We start from the raw sequence: 22455 nt of genomic DNA, 5'->3' as shown, positions 1-22455 counted from the left end.
TTTTTTCATTTATCTAATTTTAGTCTATGAAAAATTTTTTGTTTATTTTTAATCATTGTAAGTTTATATTATTTCAATTTTAATTCATTTAAGATTTTAAATTTTTCATTTATAATTTTTATAAATTTGCGCATACAGATACCAAAATTAAAAAAAAAAAAACACAAATTTATAGGAACTAAAAAAGAACAAAATTTCTTACAGTAACCAAAAATTAAAAAAAAATACAAACTTACATATACTACAAAGAACCAAAACATATCTAATCCATTAAATAAGGTTTTATATGGGGGGGGGGGGGGGGGGGGGAGCATTGAATGGACTTTGAAGTCTCCAACATCTACAAAGCAAAAACATCAAAAGATGTGGGAAGAAGGTGGTACCAATAATTACAAAAGATCATTCGGAATCAGGGAGAAGAATTTACCTTCCAATTTAAAAACAAATTCCAATGAAGAAGGATGAGAACATACAATTAGAGTGACTATGTTAACAACCAGCCTATCACCTAGTTTTATCCCACGATAGAATTAATGATATGGATCAACTGACTGTTTGCCTAGCACACAAGACTAACAGGTATAACGCCGGATGGCAGCATTGGCTAAAGTAACAACTACTATGAAATAATATTAAATTAGTTTGGGACTATGGAAAAAATTAACTATACATAAATAACATCTTCGTGTCTATTGAAGTGCCCCTACTGAATTTTGGTACCAGGCTGGAGGCCCGCTTGCACTTTGCTTTGAAAGTGGGCTTCTAACCTGCATAAAAAAAGTCTACGTACGTAAGAAACATCACTGGAAAGAAAATCTACGAATGCAAGAAACATCACATCCATCCAGGAGGTGGAAGCACGAGCACATGCCTTGTAGAACATTTGTAATAAATGGTTTCTGGAGAATTATAGGTGCGTGCATTCGCAAACATTCTTCTGGCATCCGCAACAAACATCTCAAATGTTACATAATATTGCTCTGAATCCACCCTCTTAGACATTGTCTTCAAATCTACGTTCACATTACGAATATATTATAGACATTATTAGGTAACAAGACTTTTCATGGTAGTTATGTATATGCATAAAGATAAAACTAGCTCCAGAATGAAACGTAAGAAATAGATACCAAGGGAGGAAATCATATGAATGAATGTGATTAATATAACAGATGGCTAAGTGTGTTTGGGTAATATAAGAAATTGATTTTGGGGGCAAAAATCATGGTATCACCACGAATTTTGAAAAGCAACAATGTGTTGCTTTTGCTCCACCTTGGGATTGGCCATGCACTAAGGCAATTATCATGCTTCTAGACAAAGGTGAATTCAATATGAAATATACAGATCATTACCCATTGGATCTTTGATGATGTCATAATAATCAGGGACATCCCGAGCATCAACTGGCTCCTTGAATGGCCAAGCATCAGCATGATCGAACATTGACTGCTCAAAAAGATAAAACCAATTATAAGAATTAATTTCCCAACCATGTAATTATTCTGGTCTCATGCATATTTTGAATTGCCGAGAAGGATCTACTCATCAATGATCTTGTGGAATTTGCAGTGTTTCCAATGGAAATTACGCTGAATTATATCAATGGAAATTGAAGTCAAGGTGAAGAAAATCTAAGCAACTTGCCTTTAGAAGTGAACGCATAAACCCATTCAAATGTTTCTGATTAGTAGCATTGTCAGTAGAAACATTTAAAGTTCTGAATCGTGAATGACCCCACTGATCAGGAGTCCATCCAGCCTCTCCTGTCATTGCATTCAGTGATTCAACATAAACATTAATCAAGAAATTATCAAAGCATGCCACAATAAATTACCTCACTCATAAGGACAATATGGGTCAATTTTTTAACAACATCCCAGTTGATAAACAAATCTATTATGCCATGTTTGGATGGGAGGTAAGGAGGGGAAAAGGGGAGGAAAAAGTGACCTAACCCATGTTTGGAAGAATTTTAAAAGGAAATGAGAGAGGCAGGGGATGCGTTCTGCTCATCCTTACCCCTGGAGGCATGGAGTATTTTAAATTGAATAAAGAAAATTAATGTCACTACTATTTAAACATTAACTCCCAAACAAGGGAAGAGACTTCCATTCCTTTAGCCCAAAGAACTTTCAAACATAACACAAGTTTCCTACATAACAGATCACAGGAAAACTGATTTAGATATGCAAAATCAACAACACTAACAACACTGAAACTATGACAAATATGAGACAGTGAAAAAGTTATAGCAAGATGCCATCAACATTAAGCAGCAAAACAGTTAGGCACCATGCACAAGGACTTGAACAGGAGGTTGGCATCTCGGCAAAAGTTAGCAAACCTAAATAAGATATGAAAAAGATTGACACAAAGCATGCTATCTTCAAAGACAGGTAACACAGTTTTTCCCACAAGTACCAACAAAAATTATAGCTAAGTTATTAAACTCAGATTGGGAATTAAGTACTTACTCAAACCAGGGATGTCATCAATAATTTTTTTAGGAATACCAGCTTCTTTCTGCATGTTGTATTGATCAGGAGGGAAGAAAATTAATATTCCACACGCTCAATGATTTTACTAATATATGAAATGAGAAGCAAAATGTGACTCTGGTTCCCAATATAATGCATGATCCTCTACCCTAGCCCCACACAACTTTTAAGAAACAGCAATATGCAGTGTAAAAATGTTAAATGCAATCTGAATTGAGCTGACAATACAATCCAAAAACAAAAATCACTTGATATAGGTAAAACTTAAATGCTATACATGAATGATGGAAACATACAAAATTGAGAATGCCTTGTACCTTCTGAAAATCAATTCCAGCATAAACGATGTGACAGTTTGATAGCTCTCTGATTTTTTCATCAATTGCCTACAATAATAACCAATAATAATGACTTAACACACCATGAATTGAGAAAAAAAATGTTATAAATGATTGAGAATAAAAATTAGCAGACAGATGCTACACATCAGATGGAAATGAGGATAATGCATGCAAAACAAATAAGGTCCCATTCTATCATATTTCTCAGCTGCAAAGTTTTTGACAACCCCCTACACACCCTTAAGCAGTGGGTTAGCATATGTGGTGAGAGAAAAGCCTTTAGCATAGGGAGTAAACTGAGGTCTGTTTACTGGAAAAAAAAAAACTCAATTTAAGTGAAATATAGGTTAACACATTTACTTAACTGAAGTAAAAATATTAGAAGTTTAATTAAAAACTTCCATCAGTATATCTTATCATGCGCTAATCTTATAATATCTCAAATAATGCAAAGAAAAACATAAAAAAACTAACAGAAATTATCTTACCTGCCTTTGACGACGGATCATAGTTGACAAATCAGTGTACGGGAGTTTTGGATCAATCTTGCATTCCATGAGAATTCCTCCATCATAATCCTTTATATAACTGAAATGACAATTATTTAAAATGAATTCTCATAGATAGAATACATCATAGAAAAGTAAATAGTGAATGATGAAATTATTATTCAATGGGATATAAAAACAGAATCTTAAATAAAAATGCTTGAAATAAAGTATTAAAATGAATTGCCTAAGGGAAAGTACTGCTCATAGATTTCAGACAAGAATATTAAGTACAATCATACCCTTGCCATCGATCTTTCTCCAAGTGAATCTCTTTTGTAAATCCCTGAAAACAAAATCAAATATCATTGCAATATCCAAAACAGAAGCTAGTTAATTCAACAGACAGGCATTTATAGAGCCCCCCCCCTCCAAATGTACAGAATACCTTCAAGAGAATCAAAAGATATAACCAAAAGAAATATACAGATTCTTATATCACTGCTACTGTATCTAGGAACAAGATACAGATTCCTATATCAATCAGATATAAGATAAACATAACCAGGAAACATACATTTCAGTGTGAAAGTTTCTTTTAGGAGAACTAAAATTGAGGATCTCCACTAAGCAAAAAAATCAGTTCACAATGACCTGACAATTATTTTCTGGATGTATCTCTTCTTTAACCAAGCCAACAAGGATCACTTAGAAAATCTTCATTGTCAGACATTAAACAGTTTTTTAACCCAAATTAGGCATTTTTCTAATTAATACTGATACCAAAGTAATACATTTCAAAAACAGTTCCCCAAAATACTGCACGTCTCAGTAGCCATGTCACCCTTTTTTCTATAATAGACATGGTTGCAACATCCCTATTGGCACAGGAGGTGACGTGATATTTAAAATATGCATAATCCCTGTAGCAAAGAGTAATATTTAGGAAAACTATTTGAAAAATGTATTACTTTTTGTAACAAGTTAAAAATTGCACTTAGGAAAAATAGACCTGAAAACTTATTTCAAACCCAATAAATTTGTTTTCAGAAAGTAATATATTTCTCTCAGAATCTTGCTATGGGACTCTGACTTAATACATAAAAGAAGCAATATCTATGAAAACGGTAAGGGTCTTAAATATTATATAAATAATCAAACCTGCTTGATAAAATAGCCAACAGCATTATTGTCAGCGTATGTGAGAAAATGTGTCAGCCCATCCATATCCCGTGCATATTGTTTTAAGTGATTCATCAATCTGGTACCATAACCCTTTACTTGCTCATCAGCTGTAATTGCACAAAAGGCTATCTCACCAAACTTCTGACTATCAATCATAATGCACACAGTATTAACAAAAAAACCCACAGAATAGCCTAGCAATTAAAACTTGGCGGGGGGGCGGGGGGGATCAAATAAAAGTAGGCGAGAGAAAAAAATAACAAGGAAATACAAGATCTATTGATTCTATTCACAACTAAGTTTTTCCATAAAAATATCAGCCAGGCTCAATCCCTGATTATTCATGTTTATGTACTTTGAGAACATAGAAGCATTTTTATCATGCGCAACCAAAGCAGCAATTTGCATTAGACAATATAAAAACAATAAAACTCTTAGAATGTGGGTTTGGACCTAAGTCACCTGACTCAACCCCAAAAGCTAGCTCATAGGGTGAGGGTTGTCTCCCACTTATATATTCTATCTTGGCCTTATCTCTAACCAATGTGGGACTTGAATTTTTTTCAATACACCCCCTCACACCCAAAGCACTTTTGGACTTAGTACGCAAATAATATGGTGGATGGTCCTTTTAGTGGATCTAGGATAGGTTATGATACTATCTTAGAATGTGAGTTTAACTCAATTTCAAAAGCTAGCTCATAGGGTGAGAGTTGCCTTCCAATATATATTCTATCTTGGTCTTATCTTTAGCCAATGTGGAGCTTGGGTTTTTTCCAATAAAAACAAACAAAAGTTCACCTTTTTAATTAGCTAATCATTGATAATAACTATTGTAAAACTTCAGTTCTCATACATTAAAAAATAATGTATGTCATAATATAAAAAAATTCTTAGACAAAAAACAGACTTATAGAATTTGAAGAAAAAGATATGGAGACAAATTATTACCTAGCATATGGGCGATATGTAATGCCTCCAACAACATGATTACGCCTTATAACCATTACAGACTTATGGCTCCTACAAATTTAACATAAAAAGAATTTGTGATTATAAAGAAAAGAAGCAAGAAAACTCAAGGATAACAAGGGAATCCTGTTCAAAAGAACTTGTTTGGGGGGAAAATCTAGGATACATTTTAAAACTCTTATTTGATGAATTAACTAGTTCACAAAAACTGACCATGCCTGCAAACTAGAATTTATATAAGAAATATCTCAACATAGCAAACTACAGATTGTTAACCTTACCTATCCATAACAAGTCGGACAATGTACTCCTTGGGCATATTGGGAAGCTGCCTAGCAAATATATTCTTCAATCCAATCAACCTAAGGAACAAATGACAAAAGCAAGAGTGGAACTCATTATCATTAATGATATATTGTTAATAATAAAATTTGCCAAGCTTTTAATCTAAAACAGAAAATTGCCAACTGAATCTGATTTACCCAGTTCCAGTGGTAATGTATAACTTACATGCATGCATGATTGAATTTGAATTATTAGGAAAAAATAACAGTTAAACTATATATCTATCCAGGCATGGCAGCATAAAATGTTAGACAGTAAAGAGAAACGCATACCAAACCATATGCTCATCAACACCATCGTTTGATAGGCATACAAATTTGAGCCTTCCTGCTTCCTCCTGAAAAAGAATTCAACCAAACATAGTCACAACCATGAACACCTATCACATCAAAACAGTTTGTAACAATTTATTCATCTAAATGTAAAACAATGAAAATGCCCCGAATGTGAAACCATCACATTACATCTAAGTAAATATCCATATTCAACAAATGCATTAGAGTTTAATTTCAATGCACTAACAGTGTCATCTAATAAAAAAAAAACATGTTATAAATTTTAAGGTAGTCATTGTAAAAATCAACTAACTTTGCACGCATACTGATTTGTAATTGGATGAGAACTTAAAAACCCATTTACAATGTCAAAGCATATACTATTTATTGTGCGTTTGGATACCTCCTAGAATGAATTTTGACCCCCAAAATCATGGTGGAAAATTGAAAAAATTGAAACAACTATTTATTGCTTTCGCCTTCAACTAGATTTTAGAATTAATTTTGGTATCCAAACACACACTTACAAAAAAAAAAAAAAAAAAAAAAAACAAATATCCTAAAAAGTTTAGGGACTAAAAAGATAATAAACCCCTTCCCTCTAAACCGAACAAGAAAACAGTTATTCAACCTCCCTTCCGTTAAAATTCCTCTTATCCCCTCCTTTGAACCGATCAGAACCTAAACGAATTAGAGTTTAATTTCTAGAAAGTCATGTTAGGGATGACTTTTAAATAGTTATTGTAAAGTCGGCGTAATTAACGATTTTGATTAGTTGACATCGTAAAAATCGAGTCTCAGAACAATTCCAAAACATAACATAAAAATAATTAAACATTCTTTTCACGAGATGCATGAACGAGACCAAAGTGCTTATGACCTCTTTCTTGAGACTCTCTTCCCTGGCAGTGTAAGCCCCACTCGTTTGCAAATTATCAGTAAAAATCTTAGTCGGGTCCTCCTTAACCACAATCCCGGGGACCGATCCCGCGGAAGCGGCGGCACAAGCTCCGACTACGGCGTCTTTGGCGCCGTCAGAATTCTCAATTTTGACGGTGGAGATTTCGGTCTTGAGCTTGGTGTTGCGGGGAGCGGAGGGAGGGTTGCTGAGCCTGGAGGCGGTGAAGGTCCGAATGGAGGAGTCGTTGTCGTTGCCGTAGTCGTCCTCGTCGTCGTCGACGACGGCGTCCTCGGAGTCATCGTCGGAGTCGGAGTCGGCGCCGCGGGCGGAGATGCTCTCGAGGTCGTCGTTGGAGGTGAGGGCGCCGTCGCGGGTGTCGGCGGAGAAGGAGGACGGAGGGAAGGGAGGCGCGTGGTCCTCAGACGCGAGCTTGCGCTTGTGGATGGAGGAGGTGGCGGAGGCGGAGGCGGAGTGGGAGGGAGAAGGGGACTGGGAGCTGCGGGAACGGAGGGGTCCTCCGCCGTGGGACTCCATTTTTTAGGGTTTTGTTCTTTGGCGCGGAAATGAAATGGGAATCTGAAAACTGAATCTTCGACTGAGTTAGTTTCAAGTGATCGAGTTTGTTTGCAGTGCCGACGTTGAAAATTTCGTTATGATTTCGGTCAAGAGCTCAAGAGGGATGAAATTAGTTTCGGTTCGGTGGGCTTGTTGGGCTTTTCAAAATATTCTTCTTCCACTTTTGCTATATACATCCTTACTTTTTTATAAATACACTCCCTTTCTGTTTTATAATTTTTTTATAGTAATAAATATCCTTTGTACAAAAAAAAAAACCCTTTTATATAAAAAAATATTATAAACCCTATTCTCTATATTCCATCTCCATTGTTCTCTTTCTCATCTATCTTCTCTCCTTTCCCTCATATTATTTGTCAAATATATTAGAATTTTATCTTAACTTTGTTCCATCACACTCCTATATTGAATTCCATCATACAAGGAAAATACCTTATATTCAATTTCGTCATAAAGGAAGTCAAGAGAATCACAAAAGTGTGTGTGACAAGGTATGTGGGGATTTTTGTACAATTTTAGAGCTTATTTTGTGAAACTGAATGTAATCACACTATACTAGGAAGTACTTTTTAGAACATTATGTTTTTCTTAACATTCTAAAAAGTATTTTTCATAAAATTGTTTTGTTTTTTAACACTTATGAAAGTATTTTTAGAACTCAATATAATCACATTTCATAAAATACTATTTAGAACACTATTTTTGTTTTTCTAACATTTCAAAAAGTATTTTTCAAAATAATATTTTGTTTTTTTAAAACATTCTGAAAGGCATTTTTTTGGAATGTGATTATATTGAGTTGTCAAAAGCAGCATGTTATGTTGCATCCATTTGGAGAAAATTAAGATCTAGTCTTACACAGTTGTATATATAAAACGAGAGAGACATCAATTGTGTTTAGTAAGTGAACAAAAAAAATGAAAAGGAAAGCGGTGGAAAATGTTTGGAGCATAAATGTATTGCTTGAAATGAAATTAATCACTGTCTTGGGACCTGTGATTATGATCTAGAATAAAACCAACACGTACGACTAATAAAAAATTATAATATATTTTTTTCTAACTGAAATATAAGAAAAAAAATGACACTTATAAAAAAAATAATTAATATCATTTAATTTTGTTAGTCTGACTAAAAAAGTTAATTGGCTTTTTAAAGTACTCTTTACATTAATTACATAGGGAAAAAAAGAAAAAAGTTATTAAAAATAAAATTTAAATTAAATGAATGATATTTTGGAGATATAATATTAAATAAAAAAGACAGAGTTAAAATTTATTTATATTTTAGTTTAGATTGAATTACTTTGGTTAGATATGAAAAATATGGATAAGTATTATTTAGATATTATATTCAGTAATCGATCTTGCTAAGTTCTAATGCTTGATAGCATTGTACTGATGCGAAGATAATATCTATAGTTGCCTGGTTAGTACCAGTGTTTGAGTTATTGAGTGTACTTGTCGTGAAATCTGGTGAAAAAACAGACACAATTGCAAGATGGTTGATATGTTTGAATGCCGTTGAGTCCACTGAATCATTAATCTTGCTAGGTTCAAGTTCTTTTTCTTTATTTTTTATTTTGTATAGTTACCTATTCGGCATATACGTACAAACAAAAAATCTTACCAATTCGGTATTAGTTGTTGATTTTAATTTGTTGAGTTCATTCTTTTAAAATATATTTTTAATTCTTGTAATTTAATATTTTTTTCTTGCATTTTTTTAGTTTTAGTAATTTTAAATTATATTTATTTATTTTTCATCCTTTGAGCAGTCTAGATAATGAAGTTATTTAAACAACTTTAAAAATAAAAAAAATAATTTATAACGATTAAAAAACAAAATTATAAAAACGAAAAAAAAAAAATTGTAAGAACTAAAAGGACATATAAGCCTTTTTTTTTATAAGTTTAATTATTTGTTGATTTTTTTAAAAAAATGACCTAATTCGTAAAAACATAAAATCTCTTTTTTTTTTCACTAAACTTTGCCTACACACATCAAACCTTGATATGTTGAATCGATACATTAAAAAAAAATTAAGTGTTATTCAAATGTTTAAATATATTTAAAATGGTTATTCATCTATTTAAATATTTTTAAAATGATCATTTATTAGAATGTTATTTGAATGATAAAATTAAATATATTTAAATAATTAAAATATCATCTTAAATATTTTAAATAAGATGAATTATGAAAGTAATTTTTCTAAAAGAGAAAATATTATTTTCTGTAAATAAAGAAAGATTAAATACCATTTTGAATCTTTTAAATAAGATATAAAAAATTAAAATCATTTTTAAAAAATAAATAATTATTTTAAACAAAATAAATAAAATAAAAACCCTAAAATGATTATTTATTTAAATTTGAATATTCTTTTATGCTTACGAATCAAACACATTCTTACTTCTAAAAAAATATTTGTGAGATCGAAGATAAGTATTTTTCTATAAATTTAACTTGTTATTATCCACTAAACTACATTTATTAATTAGTTGTTAAATCCATTAATGAATAACAATTAAAAACACTGAAAGCAGAATCCAATTTCCAAGGCAGTACGTGGATGTTCAGAGTTAAGTAAGGTGCCTCAAAACGACAAAATAGGTTTACATCAGCTAACAGTTTTGTTTAAAAACCAAGAAACGGGCCGAGGAAGTAAAAGCGAGGAGCAAATTTGAAGGGTCAAAAAACGCTAATGCTTGGGTTGACTTGAAAAAAGTGAAAGAGAAAAGAAAAATTAAAAAAGGAAGGAGAAGAAAAAGGTAGGACATGTGAAAAAAATATAATCTTATTTAAGGGGATAAGTTTTCTTTTCAAAAACAAAATATAATTAATTATTCTTTACATAATATATTATTGTTAGCGTCAAAATATTTTTTTTATAAAATGTAAAACTTAAAATATTATCTTAATTATTATAATTATATAGATATAATTTTAGTAAAATAAAATATTCATAAATATATAATTTTACAACTTATATTTACTTTTTTTTTAAAATTATACTATATACTGTTTATCCTTACTGATAATAATAGAAGTAATAACTTTTTTTAAAATTAAATCTTGTCATTTACCAAAAGAAAATGAAAAAGGTGCAGTAGACGACTGAAGGGAGCGAATACTAGTTTCCAGAGACCGACAATTTTTTATGTGTAACCAAGTAACACTATGCGACTCCTGGGGAGAGAATGAATAGCATTTTCTGTTCTAGTGTTTGACGCCATCTCTGTTTATCACTCGCATGAACGGAATTCAACTGTTCACAATGTGTAGAAGAAGTCATGTCATTTTTGCAGAGGATGACGATGATGAACAGTGAGAACGCAGATGAAAAAATTGATGGACCACGTGTTTGTTTGGTTTCAGGCATAGAAAAATTAATGCTGACATCAAATTTTTATGTGTTTGAAAGAAGATTTTAAAATTAATTTTTGTTCTATGATTAATTTTAAATTAAAATAAATTTGAATAACTTCTATATTAGATTAGAAAATTTAAATTAAATTTTATTCATAGACTAATTTTTATAATAAAATCACAAACACGTTTTAAAATTAATTTTTTTAACACTTGTCCAAACAAGAAAATATAATTGTTATTCTCTTAGGTAGGATATTACATAAGTAACCCCTAGTCCACCCAGTATTGCACTTTTTGGGCGTTACAGTTGAATGATCTAAAGATTGCATTACAAAATACTCTTTCAATCTTCACATATTTCAGTGTGTTTGAAGGCATCTATCTACGCAACCGCACCAGCATCCATTGCTTCTTCTTGAAGGAAAGAATTAGAATCAAGTTTCAAACAAAGGAGTAATTTACACAAATTATGTGTCATTCTATCTTTCCCCAAATCCCCCTTCCCCCAACACACCGAATCAAAATTCAAGCGATTTGTCGGAACACAGAAGGAATTAATAGAAGATAATTCAAGCCAAGCAAACAAGAAAAACAACCCACAATATTATCAAATACGTAAAGAATCAACTTCTCATCACAACCTTGCAAAATACAAATAGCTACCAATACATTTCACCTTTACTTTATTCATTCATATTAGTAAAAAGTAAAAACCCATCATCCCTTACAATAAAAATCAGAAGGGGATAGAGCTATTACAGAACTAAACTACTTATACAGCCTTTTTTGAATCCTCACTCTAGAAAATTTAAACTTTATATAAAAAAAAAACAAAAAGCCAAAAAAAGAAACAAACGAAAAAAAATCAAAATTTTGGGTTTTCTAGGAACACAGCTGCCAAACCGGACTGAGAACTTTTGGGTTTCATCTCCGGTGGCTTCTGATTCTGAACCACGAGTTTTGACTTTGACTTTTCATCATCTTCACGGAAACTTCCACACGAAGTTGATAACACCACCAACTCTTTCGCAAGGTGCTCTTTCTCTTCTGTTTCCTCTTTCACCCCGCGCGAGCACGTGTAAGGGGAGAGCCATTTCGCGGTGACGTATTCGACTTTTCTCCACGGCGGAACGTGCATGCCCCTTTTCTTCAGACTCAGTTTCGCCGCCTCTGAAGCGATGGCCACGATACTCTGCAACCGCTCGCACGTGCCAACGAATACGTAAGGCAGCGTTTGGAGGATCGCTTTGTAGGTCTTGGTGGGTCGAGCTATCTCGAATTCTGATCTGAAGTCAACGTCAACCACCACCCGCTCCTTTCCCATTATCACATCAATGTATTCATATTCCCCTGTACAAATTAAAAAAAAAAAGATTAATTAATTCATCAACAAAACCCTAATTTGAACAACTTCTTGTGCGAATTTCCTAACAGAGAGAGAAAGTACCAGCTGGACAGAAAGTTGATTTTTCCCAGCGAGATTTGCATACGGAAGCGTCGTATCCGAGAGCTAACAACGCTTCAGTAACGATCTTTCTGCAACAATCGTCTTTGCGTTTGCACGTTGTTTTATTCTTCTCAATGATCTTTGTAGTGTCCGCTAGCAAATTCCTTTCACTGACACTCGCACATGTCACCAAATCCTATCCAATTTGACAAAAAAAATAAGAACGTATTATCATGTGGCAAAAGAAATTACAGAGCGATCTTTGATTGATAAAAAATTGAAAATACCTTGAGGATTTCTTGTGTTTCGCCGGAGAAAGAATAATTGGACTCGCCGAAAAGCGAGTGCGTTTCGGCGTCGGAGGCGTCGTCGAAGCTATTGTAGCGGCTGCGCGCGCACTTCACGGAAACAGAGTGCTTCTCGTGATTCTCTTCCATGAAATTCTGCACCATTTTCGCCAGACACACCGAGCTCGGCTCGAAATCAGCGGAGCCGTCTTTGGCGGAATGCGGCGGCTCCTCGGCGGGGTAGGCGATCTTCTCCGCCGCCGATGAGTTCCTGAGGACGCCGGAGAACTGGCGCTCGAAGAGGCGCTTCAGGCGCGACCTCACCGCCGGCTTCACCGGCTCAAGCCGAGTAGCCTCCTCCGGCACGGGCGAATCGATCGGCTGAATCTTCATTGTGAAAGGCATGACGATAACGATTCCAGAACAGAATTAGAGTCTCTCAATTCTCAAGTATCACCTCTCGGTCTTGTTCATCTCCGAAGCACGAGCTTAATTTTAAATTGCGAGTCAGAACAGGGAAAAATACTAGTATTTCTAAGCGAATTTAATCTCTGAAACTGAAACTCTGCAGAAGCTGCACGCGAAACTTTGCAGTAGTTGACTAGAAACCGCTAATTTTAGCTAAATGAAAAAGATACAAGAACGATAAATAATACTACTATATAGTAATAAATAAATGCTTTTCTGGTCTTTTTTTATTTTATTTTCAGATTATTTATGCAGCGATAAGCATAGAATAACTTGTAAACTCTGCTAAGTAAAATCGCTTTTGCTTAGGCTTTGGTTTCTACCAGATAAGAAGATTGGTGCTCTTAAACAAGCGATGGTTGTTGCTTGGGAAATCAAGATCAGCAGCGATTGCCGGAGCGTCCATAACCTCCGGCGGTGGTTTGAATTTTCCGATGAGTGGCGCGGCGGAGAAGGGAGATTGGAGATAGAGTAATGTTTGTTTTGTTTGTTTGCGGGTGGAGCGGTGAGTGAAGACAGGATAAGGAGCGGATCAGAAGGGATGGGGAGTTTATAAGCAACGAGGAGAGAAAGGTAGAGCTGCCACGTGTATGTCCACGTGGATTATAGTGGTGCTGGATTCCGAAAATGCCCTCCTGGTTTGCGATTGGTTGGCTCTGCCTTCGTGATCACGACGGTCATCCTTTTTTTGACTCTGATATGACAATAATGCCCTTTCCTTGTTGCGAAAGGATAAGCTTATTTAGCACGGAATGAGCTCCAGGAGGGAAATAAGCTCAAGGATGGCTTTGTCATGTGAATGGTTGTTAGAGTTCACGGATTGACTAAATTAACCCTTTGCACTACACCCTTGCTTGGTTTACATTTAAGCTATGTAAACAGATTCATCCTTAAATTTATATTCAAATTCATCTTAAAAAATATAAATTATTTTTAAATGTTTCAATTTAATAATCTCATAAATTTATAATAAATTTAATTTATCACACTTTTTATATATTAAAAAATTAAATTTATATTTTTCATCTTTCAATAATTAATTTAGTCATTGTACTTTTAAGAATAAATTTAACTATTTAGCTTCATGTTTATGAATCTTTTAGCCGTTACACGGAAAATGCCTTAAAGTGTAACTTGCCCCGATGACTTGCGTGATAAATCAATTATTAAAATACTATATTCTTATTTTATATGCGAAATAAAATAGTAGTAGTAAATTTCATTTATGTCGCATAGTTTTGTGATATTGTTTTTTTTAAAAAAAAAATAAAGACTTGATTATATTTAAAAAATTTAAATGAATAAAATAAAAGATAAACTTTACTTGACTAAAATAATAAAAAAAAATTATATAGAGTAAAACTTTATTTAAGCCAAGTTCATAATAATTTGTTATTGTGACTTGTGAGTGACATATAAACAAGATTATCCTACATTAAAAGAGGAAAGGAGCGTAAAAAATCTATCATTCTTTTGTTTATTTGCCCCTTCTCCGCATGTAGACCTTTCATCCTGCATCTATTTCATGAATTGACAGTCACTTCTACTAATTTTCTTCGTGTTTAATTTGTATACTCGTTGCTTTAACAAATTATCTTTCTTTACTCGTCGCCTTTGGCAACAGAGGAAGTATGGTAGGTTTTTCCCTATCGAGAGCAGCAAAAGCAACACACAAAAATGCAACTAAAAATTAATGGAAGTTGAAATTTGAAAATGTTATCATTCTGACTGAGTAAAATCTAAAATTGTATTTGAATTAGAAAACTATTTGTACTTTTAATTTTATACTGAACCAGTATATAATTTATTAATTTTAGATCAACTAATACATATACTAACGTTGCAAATTATAATATCTTTTTTACTATCATTTAACCACAACCTGACGTATACGTTAAATTTGTTAACTTTTATTTAATTATCTTAAAATTATATTAAAATAATTTCTAATTAATTAATTGTGTAAAAACTTTTATATTAATATGGTTATAATTAAAATGTTATACTTTTTATGAGGTAAATTTTATACACTATAAATTTTTTGGATAAATCATAATTTTCATCCTCTAATTTTACAAAGATTTTTGTTGCCTGTTAACATTGATCAATTAATTGCGATTAGCAAAGTTATTATGTAATCTCTAACCCTCAAACTAACACCTCATCTTTCTCTTCCTCACATATCCAAACCAGATAAAAATCCAAAATCAATAAAATGAAGGACTCCACACCAGCAACAACAACGAAAACTAGGTGACCTAAAAACCAAAACCGTGATTTTGTAAAATTAGGGGACTAATGTCTCAATAAAATCTAAGAAGACTCTTAAAATGTGATCTTTACTTATATAATATATCTTTATATTATTTTTAGTCAATGAAAGATTTTTTTTTTAATATATTGTGTCACACTAACATTTTATGTTTGATATGTAGATAACATGGTAAGTAATTGGTTTAATAAATTTATAATGAATTGGGATATTATCTTAAAATTAATTCAACTTCAAAAATTAATCCATCAGCACCTAACTTAACTCATCTTGTTTTTTTAATTTACTTCCATGAACTTAATTTTTAAAATTATACACATGCTCAGCCATGGAAAAATCTCCATTATGTGACTAAGGCATAGAACTGCAGTCACATTGTCTATGTATTTCAATAGTCTCATAGTTGGGCAACAGCTTTATCACTCATTCTACACAATCATACTGTGACATTTTGAACTAATTACGCCAGACTAGTGGAAAGTTTGGATCACGGGCCAAGTGGCCATCAATGAGTTTAGGGATAACAGGTGGTGAAAGTTGATTCAGTGAAACATAAAAGCAAAAGGGTATTGCAAAGAGCATCAATATTTCTTTCTCGCTTTTGTAATGAGTTTGACACTAGTTAGGACTTTAGGGAAAGAGTTGGATTGGGAGCCATTATGAAATGTTGGTGGTGGGTGCTGTTAGTCAAGTGCACCATCCGTCGGCTAGCATATGAGACCTGGTTATTGGTTATTTGGTTGGGCTATCAAATTAAATAGGAAATAACCGGGGGTGGATTTTTTTGTTTTTAAGGTCCTTTCTATATGGGTTCTAAGTACCCTTGTACCTAATTAATATAATCTTTTTAATTTGCTGATAAAAAAAAAAAAAAAAAGCATCCGTCTGCTAGCAACATATTCTACTACACCCGATTATGGTAGCTAGTTATGTAGTGCATTTTGGAAGACAAAGAAATCCTAAGATACACGAGGAATAGTCCTCATTCTTTTCCTAGACAATCTTTGATTTGATCACTCCTAAGCATCTCAGCACTATAGTCAAAACCGTGTCCTGCGTGTCCGTTTGTTTGGGTTTCTAAAACCCTGGTATGAATGTTAATATTCCTCATTTGGTTTCTTTCAATCAAATCAATCAAAGTCACTTTTATATTTAGTTTATGAAACTTGTCGAAGACTCTAGCTAAGAAATCAATAGTAAGAAGTCTTATATTGAATAAAAAATTGTTTAAGATTTACTGAAAATTGCAGTAATACTAACAATACATCAATAATATTTTTTTATAATTTTTTTTACTTTTAATTCATTATTACAATATACTCATTAATATTTATCATAATTTATTTATATTGGAAACTTTAAATAGATTGTAGTCGCTAACGTGCCTAATAAAATAAAGTGTCATATCACGTATATAAAATTATTGCCACGTTACTATTTTCATTATTACACTATAAATCAATTAACATATCTAATTTTGAATTTGAAAAAAATAATAGATTTTTTTTTGAAAAATTAAAAGGCTTATGTGGCACATTAAAAATTAAAATTTCAATTAAGTTTATATACTGAAAATTTCACAAGGGCTATTGTTCTCGGAGAATGATATTTAATTTACTTTATAATTTAATGGAAATAAATAGCTAGGTATCGTTTAACGAAAATATAAAATAAAGAAATGAAAGATTGTTTAAAAAGAGAGATAGGAACAAGGTAGAAAGTAGGGAAGGTTGGTAATAGATTACAAAATTAATTGTGAAATAGAACATTAAAATCTTAATATGTTGTTATGTTTTGTCCAAGTTTATCACCTAATAAATTTTGTAATTTCGTATAACAATTAAATGCCACTAACTTGTAGTTCTTTAATCAAAATAAACTTTACATTCTCAAAAACTATAATGTGTTTCATCAACAAACGTGGAAAGTTTACTGGATATTTTTAAATGTGAGTATGTTTCTTTTTTTCTTTTTTCAAAAGTTTTGAAAGAAAACACAACATCAATACGGACCTAACACATAGACTTGACATTGGAAAGATTGTAATCCAAACGCGTATAAATCAGACTTAAATGCAACACAATAAACGTTATGCTTTGTTTAGATGTGGGAATAAAGTAAGGCGTAAGCAAAGAGATAAACAGAAGAGGATAAAACAACTAGTTTTTACATTGTTTATTTTGAGAGAAAAGGAAAAAAAGGAAATAAAAGTTAAAAAATTTTCTCTGCTAATTTTGTCCAGTAAAAAAAGAAAAGGAACAAAATGCTATGTATATATAAAAACTTTTTAATTCTTATATAAAATAATACATAATGTAATAATTTATAATAAATAAAATTTAAAATATTTTCAATTTTATTATCGCTGGTAATTAATTATTAAAAATTTTAAAAATTATAAATACATTTATAATTTTATATAATCAATTTATAATTAACCGTTAACATTTTTTATGTTTAAATAAATACATATCAATAGCAAATACTAATTTTTATGGCAGTATATTAAATACTTTGTTTGTTATAATATTTTTAATAACTTTTGTGGGCTTCAATTAATTATAACTTTTGGGTTTGAAAAAATGGACTAATGTAGTGATCCATTGAATGATACTCAAATCCACTAAAATAATGATTAGATAATTATTAAATATATCTCCTTTTTCTATATTTTTTTTTTATTAATTTACCTAATCATCCCCTCTCCTTTTGCCCTCACACCTCTCGCAAATCTCACTTTAAAAATAGTGTAGAGTTTGTCCATTACCGTGTTATAATTACTAATTGGGATCTTATACCGCGAAATTAGATGAAATGAACTGATAAAATAAGAGTTATTTGTCACATGCTTTGAAAATTTAGAAAACCTTCAAGACTTTCAAAACCTTTTAAGAATAATAAGTTATTTGACATAGCTTACAAGTTATAGTCTCATCCAAGAGGAATAAATTTACAAAATGAGTAATCTTGATGTTTATAAAATTGCCAAAAGTTAAACCACTCTTTTATTGTGAGCATTCAAATTATTATTTATTGTATTCAAACCTAATAGTTGATTGTTTGTGATTACAGATCACTTTCAAACTTGAAATTTTGACATTGTTTATAAAAGTCGAAAATGTCACTATGCTATTTTATTGTGAACATTACCATTTGTTGTTTTAAAACTTTATAAATGATAGTTTACAATTACCTGGTTACTTGTGAGAAATTTTGTCTTTGTTTATATATTTCCCAAAAGTCAATATTTTTTAAAATTATCATTTATTGCATTTAAATTTAATAGATGATTGTATAGTGTTACCTGATTACTTTTTAAATTTTGATGTTGTTTATGAAAGATTCAAAAGTGAATATGTTGCGTGATTGTATTTCAACTTTATAAATTATGATTTATGTTTACTTAGTTACTTTCAAACATAAATTTTGACATTGTTTATAAAAGTTCCAATAATCAGTATGCTCTTTGATTGAGAGCATGACCATTTAATAAATGACAATATTCGATTACTTGATTAATTTCAAACTTAAACTTTTAACATTGTTTGTCCTAGAAATTAACATGCTCTTTTATTGTAAGCATTATCATTTATTGTATTCAAATTTGATAAAATGATAGTGTATGGTTATGTGGTTATTTTTAAACTTAAAATCTTGACGTTGTTTATGGAAGTCCAAAAGTTAATATAGGTTCTTTTATTGTGAGCATCACTTTATAACTAGTTTACAATTATTTGGTTACTTTCAAGTTGCAACCAAACAATACAGTGACTGCAAGAGCTCCTTTGTTTGCTAGAAAATCCAAGTAAGCATTCAACTGCTTCACAAAAAATATGAACAGAAGATATGCCGATACACTTTGCCAAACTATATTTTAATTAAGCTTCAACAATCGCAAGGCATTAGCCATTTAGGATGGAGGGGAATCGATTTTTCTATGAAAATTGGTAGGAAGATATGGAGCTAGAACACGAGAAAAGAGACTCGATTTATATGACTACTTACATATTCTTGGTTGGGAAAACAAAAAAGAAAATAGGGTATATGTTGAAATACTTTTTTTCTGTTCCTTCTAGTTTGATTCTATAAAAAATCATAAAAATAGTGTGAATATTATTATCTAAATAGAAATTTCAGAAAAAAAAAAAAAAAAACATCCAAGGAGAATTTTTTTCAATATCCACGTACCATGTTGTTCTTAGGTAGATATGAAAGTAACCCTTGGTGCGAATTGTAATGATAGAGGGGGGAGGAAGTCAAGCATTTTCATATGATTTACTTGATAACAGCACAAACCATTTGCACTTGATCACGCAATGGCATGGTGCTTCAGCATTCCTCATATATAATAACTTACATCAACACAACAAAGAAAGAGTGTTCAACACAGAAGTGCACTCGCAACCTATAAATAACCATCCTTCTTGTCTTGTTCCTCCGCTTCCTTGTTAGCAGCTTGAACAGACTTGAACCACAGAAAAGCCTGAATTAAACATTAAGACATAATCAACAAGCTACTATAACTAGTTCGAAAATGCTGAATTGATTTCATTAACTTCACTTTGAACTTCTCAATAATTACCGAGGAGGGAATGCCGGTGAAGACAAAGAAACCAAGCAAGGGAGCATAAAACACGCTGTCGGAGCTTAATACTCCGAAGACCGGCCTTTGGTTCACATATTCGAAAATGGAACCTATCTGTGGAAGCAAAAGATATATAAGTGACAAGTAAGGAAGCAATTATTAGCAATAAGATAAGATGTTGGTTAGTTACAGCGGCAATTGCAGTGATGGCAGAGGCAAGCAAATAAGCATAGAAGGGGATCTCAAATTCTTCTTCTTGTTGCGAATTGTTGCTGTTTTTGTTGTTGGGCTCATCCCGGACCCATGGCGGTGGTTCATCGGAGTCCGGTTTGGCCCACGAAGGGATTTTTTCGTCGGACTTGCTTGATTCAGCAGAGCCTTGAGTCACCGCAACCACAACTAACCTATGCGGTGTTTTCCTCTTTCTCTGATTCTTGTGAGGAACTCCAAAAAACGTTCTAGGGTGTGACGCGTGTTGATTTTGCGCCGCACCTGCACAAGACAATGTTAAGAAGCTGCTGCTGCAACCCCCACTCGCTGCCATGATATCTATTTTTTATTTATTTTTTTCCCTAACGCACAAATCTGCAGCACTTCATAGTTCAGGTTCAGCCAGTGAAATCTTATCCTACGTTTGGGCCCGTGTCGTTTAATGGGCCTTACTGGGCCGGTGACCTTAAAAAAAGAGGTGAAATTTATTTGAAATGCAAATTCCCACGCACACAAGAGTGACCGCGCGCGCGTTGTGATTGGGAAAATTTAAGATATCACTGTCATTTATTCACATCCATATCCACTCACTATTCCCTCCTCCTTCCTTTGCCTCTTTCGCTTTTGCTTTCTAGGTTTTTTTTTTTTTTTTCTTGCTCTTTCTCTGTGTCGATGGCGGGAAAAGGAGGGAAGGGGCTTGTGGCCGGAAAAACCACGGCAGCGAACAAGGACAAAGACAAGGATAAGAAAAGGCCTGTCTCTCGTTCATCCCGTGCTGGGATCCAGGTAATCCATCTTCCCTTTTTTTTCTCAGATTTTGTGTTCTTCGTTGTGAATTGCCCTAGTTTTCAACCGAAAGCATCGTGAATTGAACGAAATTTGACTAGGTTTCATGCCCCTTGTTATGAACTGAATGTAATTTGTGTTCCTGTAATGGTATTAGAAGTATGGTTACTGATGTCTGGTTCTAATCTAACCATAAAGCAATAAACTTTTGATGTTTTCATTATGAATTATCTACCGGTGATGGTAAATTGCTCGTAATTGTACCTGAAGATGTAAATTACTGTTTTTTTTTTTGTCAATTTCGTGAAGAAAATTAAAAGAAATAATTTTTTACCGAGGTCTGTTAGTTTAAGTGACAGGAGAGTCTCAAACCTGAGTCTTGTGAATGACAAAATAGGATTTGAAAGAATTTTGCCCTATACATGCCTGACTTGACTCGAATGATATTAAGCTTTTTGGAACAATCAAGATGTTTTTGTACTGTTGGTGTATAAGGCTGAGATCTTAGGTAAGGGTGTGCTTGGTTTACAGTTCCATCGAGCATAACTCACTTTTTCCCAATTCACTGAGTGTTGTTGCTTCTCCATTTTGCTCTTTGGAAAAAAGTGCAAATGAACGTTTGTTGCCTTTGAAATGGTAATCCAAACACACGTTAAACTGTTTAAACCTTTTCACTACTATGCCAACTCTAGTACTTTTGTTGAAATTCTTTGATGCATAGATTTGCTTTTGTTTTGTTGGATGTAGTTTCCTGTGGGTCGTATCCATAGGCAGTTGAAGCAAAGGGTGCAAGCAAATGGACGTGTGGGGGCGACTGCTGCTGTGTACTTGGCCTCCATTCTGGAATATCTGACTGCTGAGGTGCTGGAGCTGGCGGGGAATGCTAGCAAAGATCTGAAGGTGAAGAGGATCACACCAAGGCACTTGCAACTCGCTATCAGGGGAGACGAAGAGCTTGACACCCTCATCAAAGGGACCATTGCTGGTGGTGGTGTTATCCCTCACATTCACAAGTCCTTGATCAACAAAGCTGCCAAAGAATGAAAATCAAATGCCTCTTTGTTTCTCCTATTATGTGTTCCTTTATGTTTATGTAGTAGTTAGTGTAGTAGGCCTTCTTTACTGTTTATGAACAGATGTTAATGTTATTGTGTAAATGGTCATTCTATTGGCTTTTAACTTGCCTGTTGTGATACACCTGGGATTGTAATGCTGCTGGATTTTAAGAGTTCTTTGTTTTAGCTTTGGTGCTTGATTTAGTTGTTTTTACTGGCCATTTAGCTCACTGATATTGGCTTGTTTTATTTTAATTGATTTTTACAAAATGATAACTCTTATATTTAGTGAACTGGGAATATCAAAGTACGAATGTTCTTCGCACCAAGTCATGCCGAATGGTGAATAAGTTTTCTTATATTATAAGAGGTTTCAGTGCCATGTT

At 32.8% G+C, this 22455-nt stretch overlaps 4 protein-coding genes across 6 annotated transcripts; 1 reads left to right on the top strand and 3 right to left on the bottom strand.

Annotated features, from left to right (window-relative positions):
• Nucleotides 1–341: 341 nt before the first annotated feature.
• On the bottom strand, nucleotides 342–7677 carry LOC114398466 (histone acetyltransferase GCN5-like). Its single transcript, XM_028360665.1, has 13 exons — nucleotides 6988–7677; nucleotides 6105–6169; nucleotides 5769–5849; nucleotides 5467–5538; nucleotides 4492–4660; nucleotides 3633–3676; nucleotides 3331–3430; nucleotides 2819–2887; nucleotides 2478–2526; nucleotides 1648–1766; nucleotides 1356–1449; nucleotides 872–1013; nucleotides 342–767 (listed from the first exon to the last, which is right to left on the bottom strand). Exons 1-13 carry the CDS (start codon nucleotides 7540–7542, stop codon nucleotides 704–706), a joined length of 1623 nt encoding a protein of 540 aa, XP_028216466.1. The 5' UTR covers nucleotides 7543–7677; the 3' UTR covers nucleotides 342–703.
• Nucleotides 7678–11563: 3886 nt separating this feature from the next.
• Nucleotides 11564–13696, bottom strand: LOC114398467. 2 transcript variants are annotated; one of them, XM_028360666.1, is made up of 4 exons: nucleotides 13485–13696; nucleotides 12694–13314; nucleotides 12407–12602; nucleotides 11564–12309 (listed from the first exon to the last, which is right to left on the bottom strand). In XM_028360666.1, exons 2-4 carry the CDS (start codon nucleotides 13096–13098, stop codon nucleotides 11825–11827), a joined length of 1086 nt encoding a protein of 361 aa, XP_028216467.1. In that variant the 5' UTR covers nucleotides 13099–13314; nucleotides 13485–13696; the 3' UTR covers nucleotides 11564–11824. The 2 variants fall into 2 exon arrangements, with proteins under 2 accessions (XP_028216467.1, XP_028216468.1); XM_028360667.1 differs by having other exon boundaries at nucleotides 12694–13181.
• A 5942-nt stretch (nucleotides 13697–19638) lies between these two features.
• Nucleotides 19639–20613, bottom strand: LOC114400194. 2 transcript variants are annotated; one of them, XM_028362525.1, is made up of 3 exons: nucleotides 20209–20612; nucleotides 20016–20132; nucleotides 19639–19916 (listed from the first exon to the last, which is right to left on the bottom strand). In XM_028362525.1, the coding sequence occupies exons 1-3, from the start codon at nucleotides 20560–20562 to the stop codon at nucleotides 19839–19841; spliced, it is 549 nt and encodes a 182-aa protein (XP_028218326.1). In that variant the 5' UTR covers nucleotides 20563–20612; the 3' UTR covers nucleotides 19639–19838. The 2 variants fall into 2 exon arrangements, with proteins under 2 accessions (XP_028218326.1, XP_028218325.1); XM_028362524.1 differs by having other exon boundaries at nucleotides 19639–20132; nucleotides 20209–20613.
• Nucleotides 20614–20741: 128 nt separating this feature from the next.
• LOC114400195 (histone H2A variant 1-like) lies at nucleotides 20742–22273 on the top strand. The gene is made up of 2 exons (XM_028362526.1): nucleotides 20742–21014; nucleotides 21762–22273. The coding sequence occupies exons 1-2, from the start codon at nucleotides 20901–20903 to the stop codon at nucleotides 22056–22058; spliced, it is 411 nt and encodes a 136-aa protein (XP_028218327.1). The 5' UTR covers nucleotides 20742–20900; the 3' UTR covers nucleotides 22059–22273.
• Nucleotides 22274–22455: the final 182 nt, after the last annotated feature.

The sequence above is a fragment of the Glycine soja genome, chromosome 19, assembly GCF_004193775.1.
Source record: "Glycine soja cultivar W05 chromosome 19, ASM419377v2, whole genome shotgun sequence".
Classification (NCBI taxonomy): domain Eukaryota; kingdom Viridiplantae; phylum Streptophyta; class Magnoliopsida; order Fabales; family Fabaceae; genus Glycine; species Glycine soja.
Note: the sequence above shows the minus strand (reverse complement) of the source record. Positions and strands in the feature narration are given on the sequence as shown.

Bases quoted from the DNA above. Each gene is read 5' to 3' on its own strand.
- LOC114398466 (XM_028360665.1), bottom strand. From the start codon at position 7,542: ATGGAGTCCCACGGCGGAGGACCCCTCCGTTCCCGCAGCTCCCAGTCC. The intron at 4,661-5,466 runs GTAATAATTTGT...TATGATTGATAG, and splicing joins ACATATCGCCCATATGCTAG to TCAGAAGTTTGGTGAGATAG. The intron at 768-871 runs GCATGTGCTCGT...TTTTTTATGCAG, and splicing joins TATTACAAATGTTCTACAAG to GTTAGAAGCCCACTTTCAAA.
- LOC114398467 (XM_028360666.1), bottom strand. From the start codon at position 13,098: ATGCCTTTCACAATGAAGATTCAGCCGATCGATTCGCCCGTGCCGGAG. The intron at 12,603-12,693 runs GTATTTTCAATT...CAAATTGGATAG, and splicing joins AAACACAAGAAATCCTCAAG to GATTTGGTGACATGTGCGAG. The intron at 12,310-12,406 runs GTACTTTCTCTC...TAATTTGTACAG, and splicing joins ATCAACTTTCTGTCCAGCTG to GGGAATATGAATACATTGAT.
- LOC114400194 (XM_028362524.1), bottom strand. From the start codon at position 20,562: ATGGCAGCGAGTGGGGGTTGCAGCAGCAGCTTCTTAACATTGTCTTGT. The intron at 20,133-20,208 runs GTAACTAACCAA...TTGCTTCCACAG, and splicing joins CCATCACTGCAATTGCCGCT to ATAGGTTCCATTTTCGAATA.
- LOC114400195 (XM_028362526.1), top strand. From the start codon at position 20,901: ATGGCGGGAAAAGGAGGGAAGGGGCTTGTGGCCGGAAAAACCACGGCA. The intron at 21,015-21,761 runs GTAATCCATCTT...TGTTGGATGTAG, and splicing joins CATCCCGTGCTGGGATCCAG to TTTCCTGTGGGTCGTATCCA.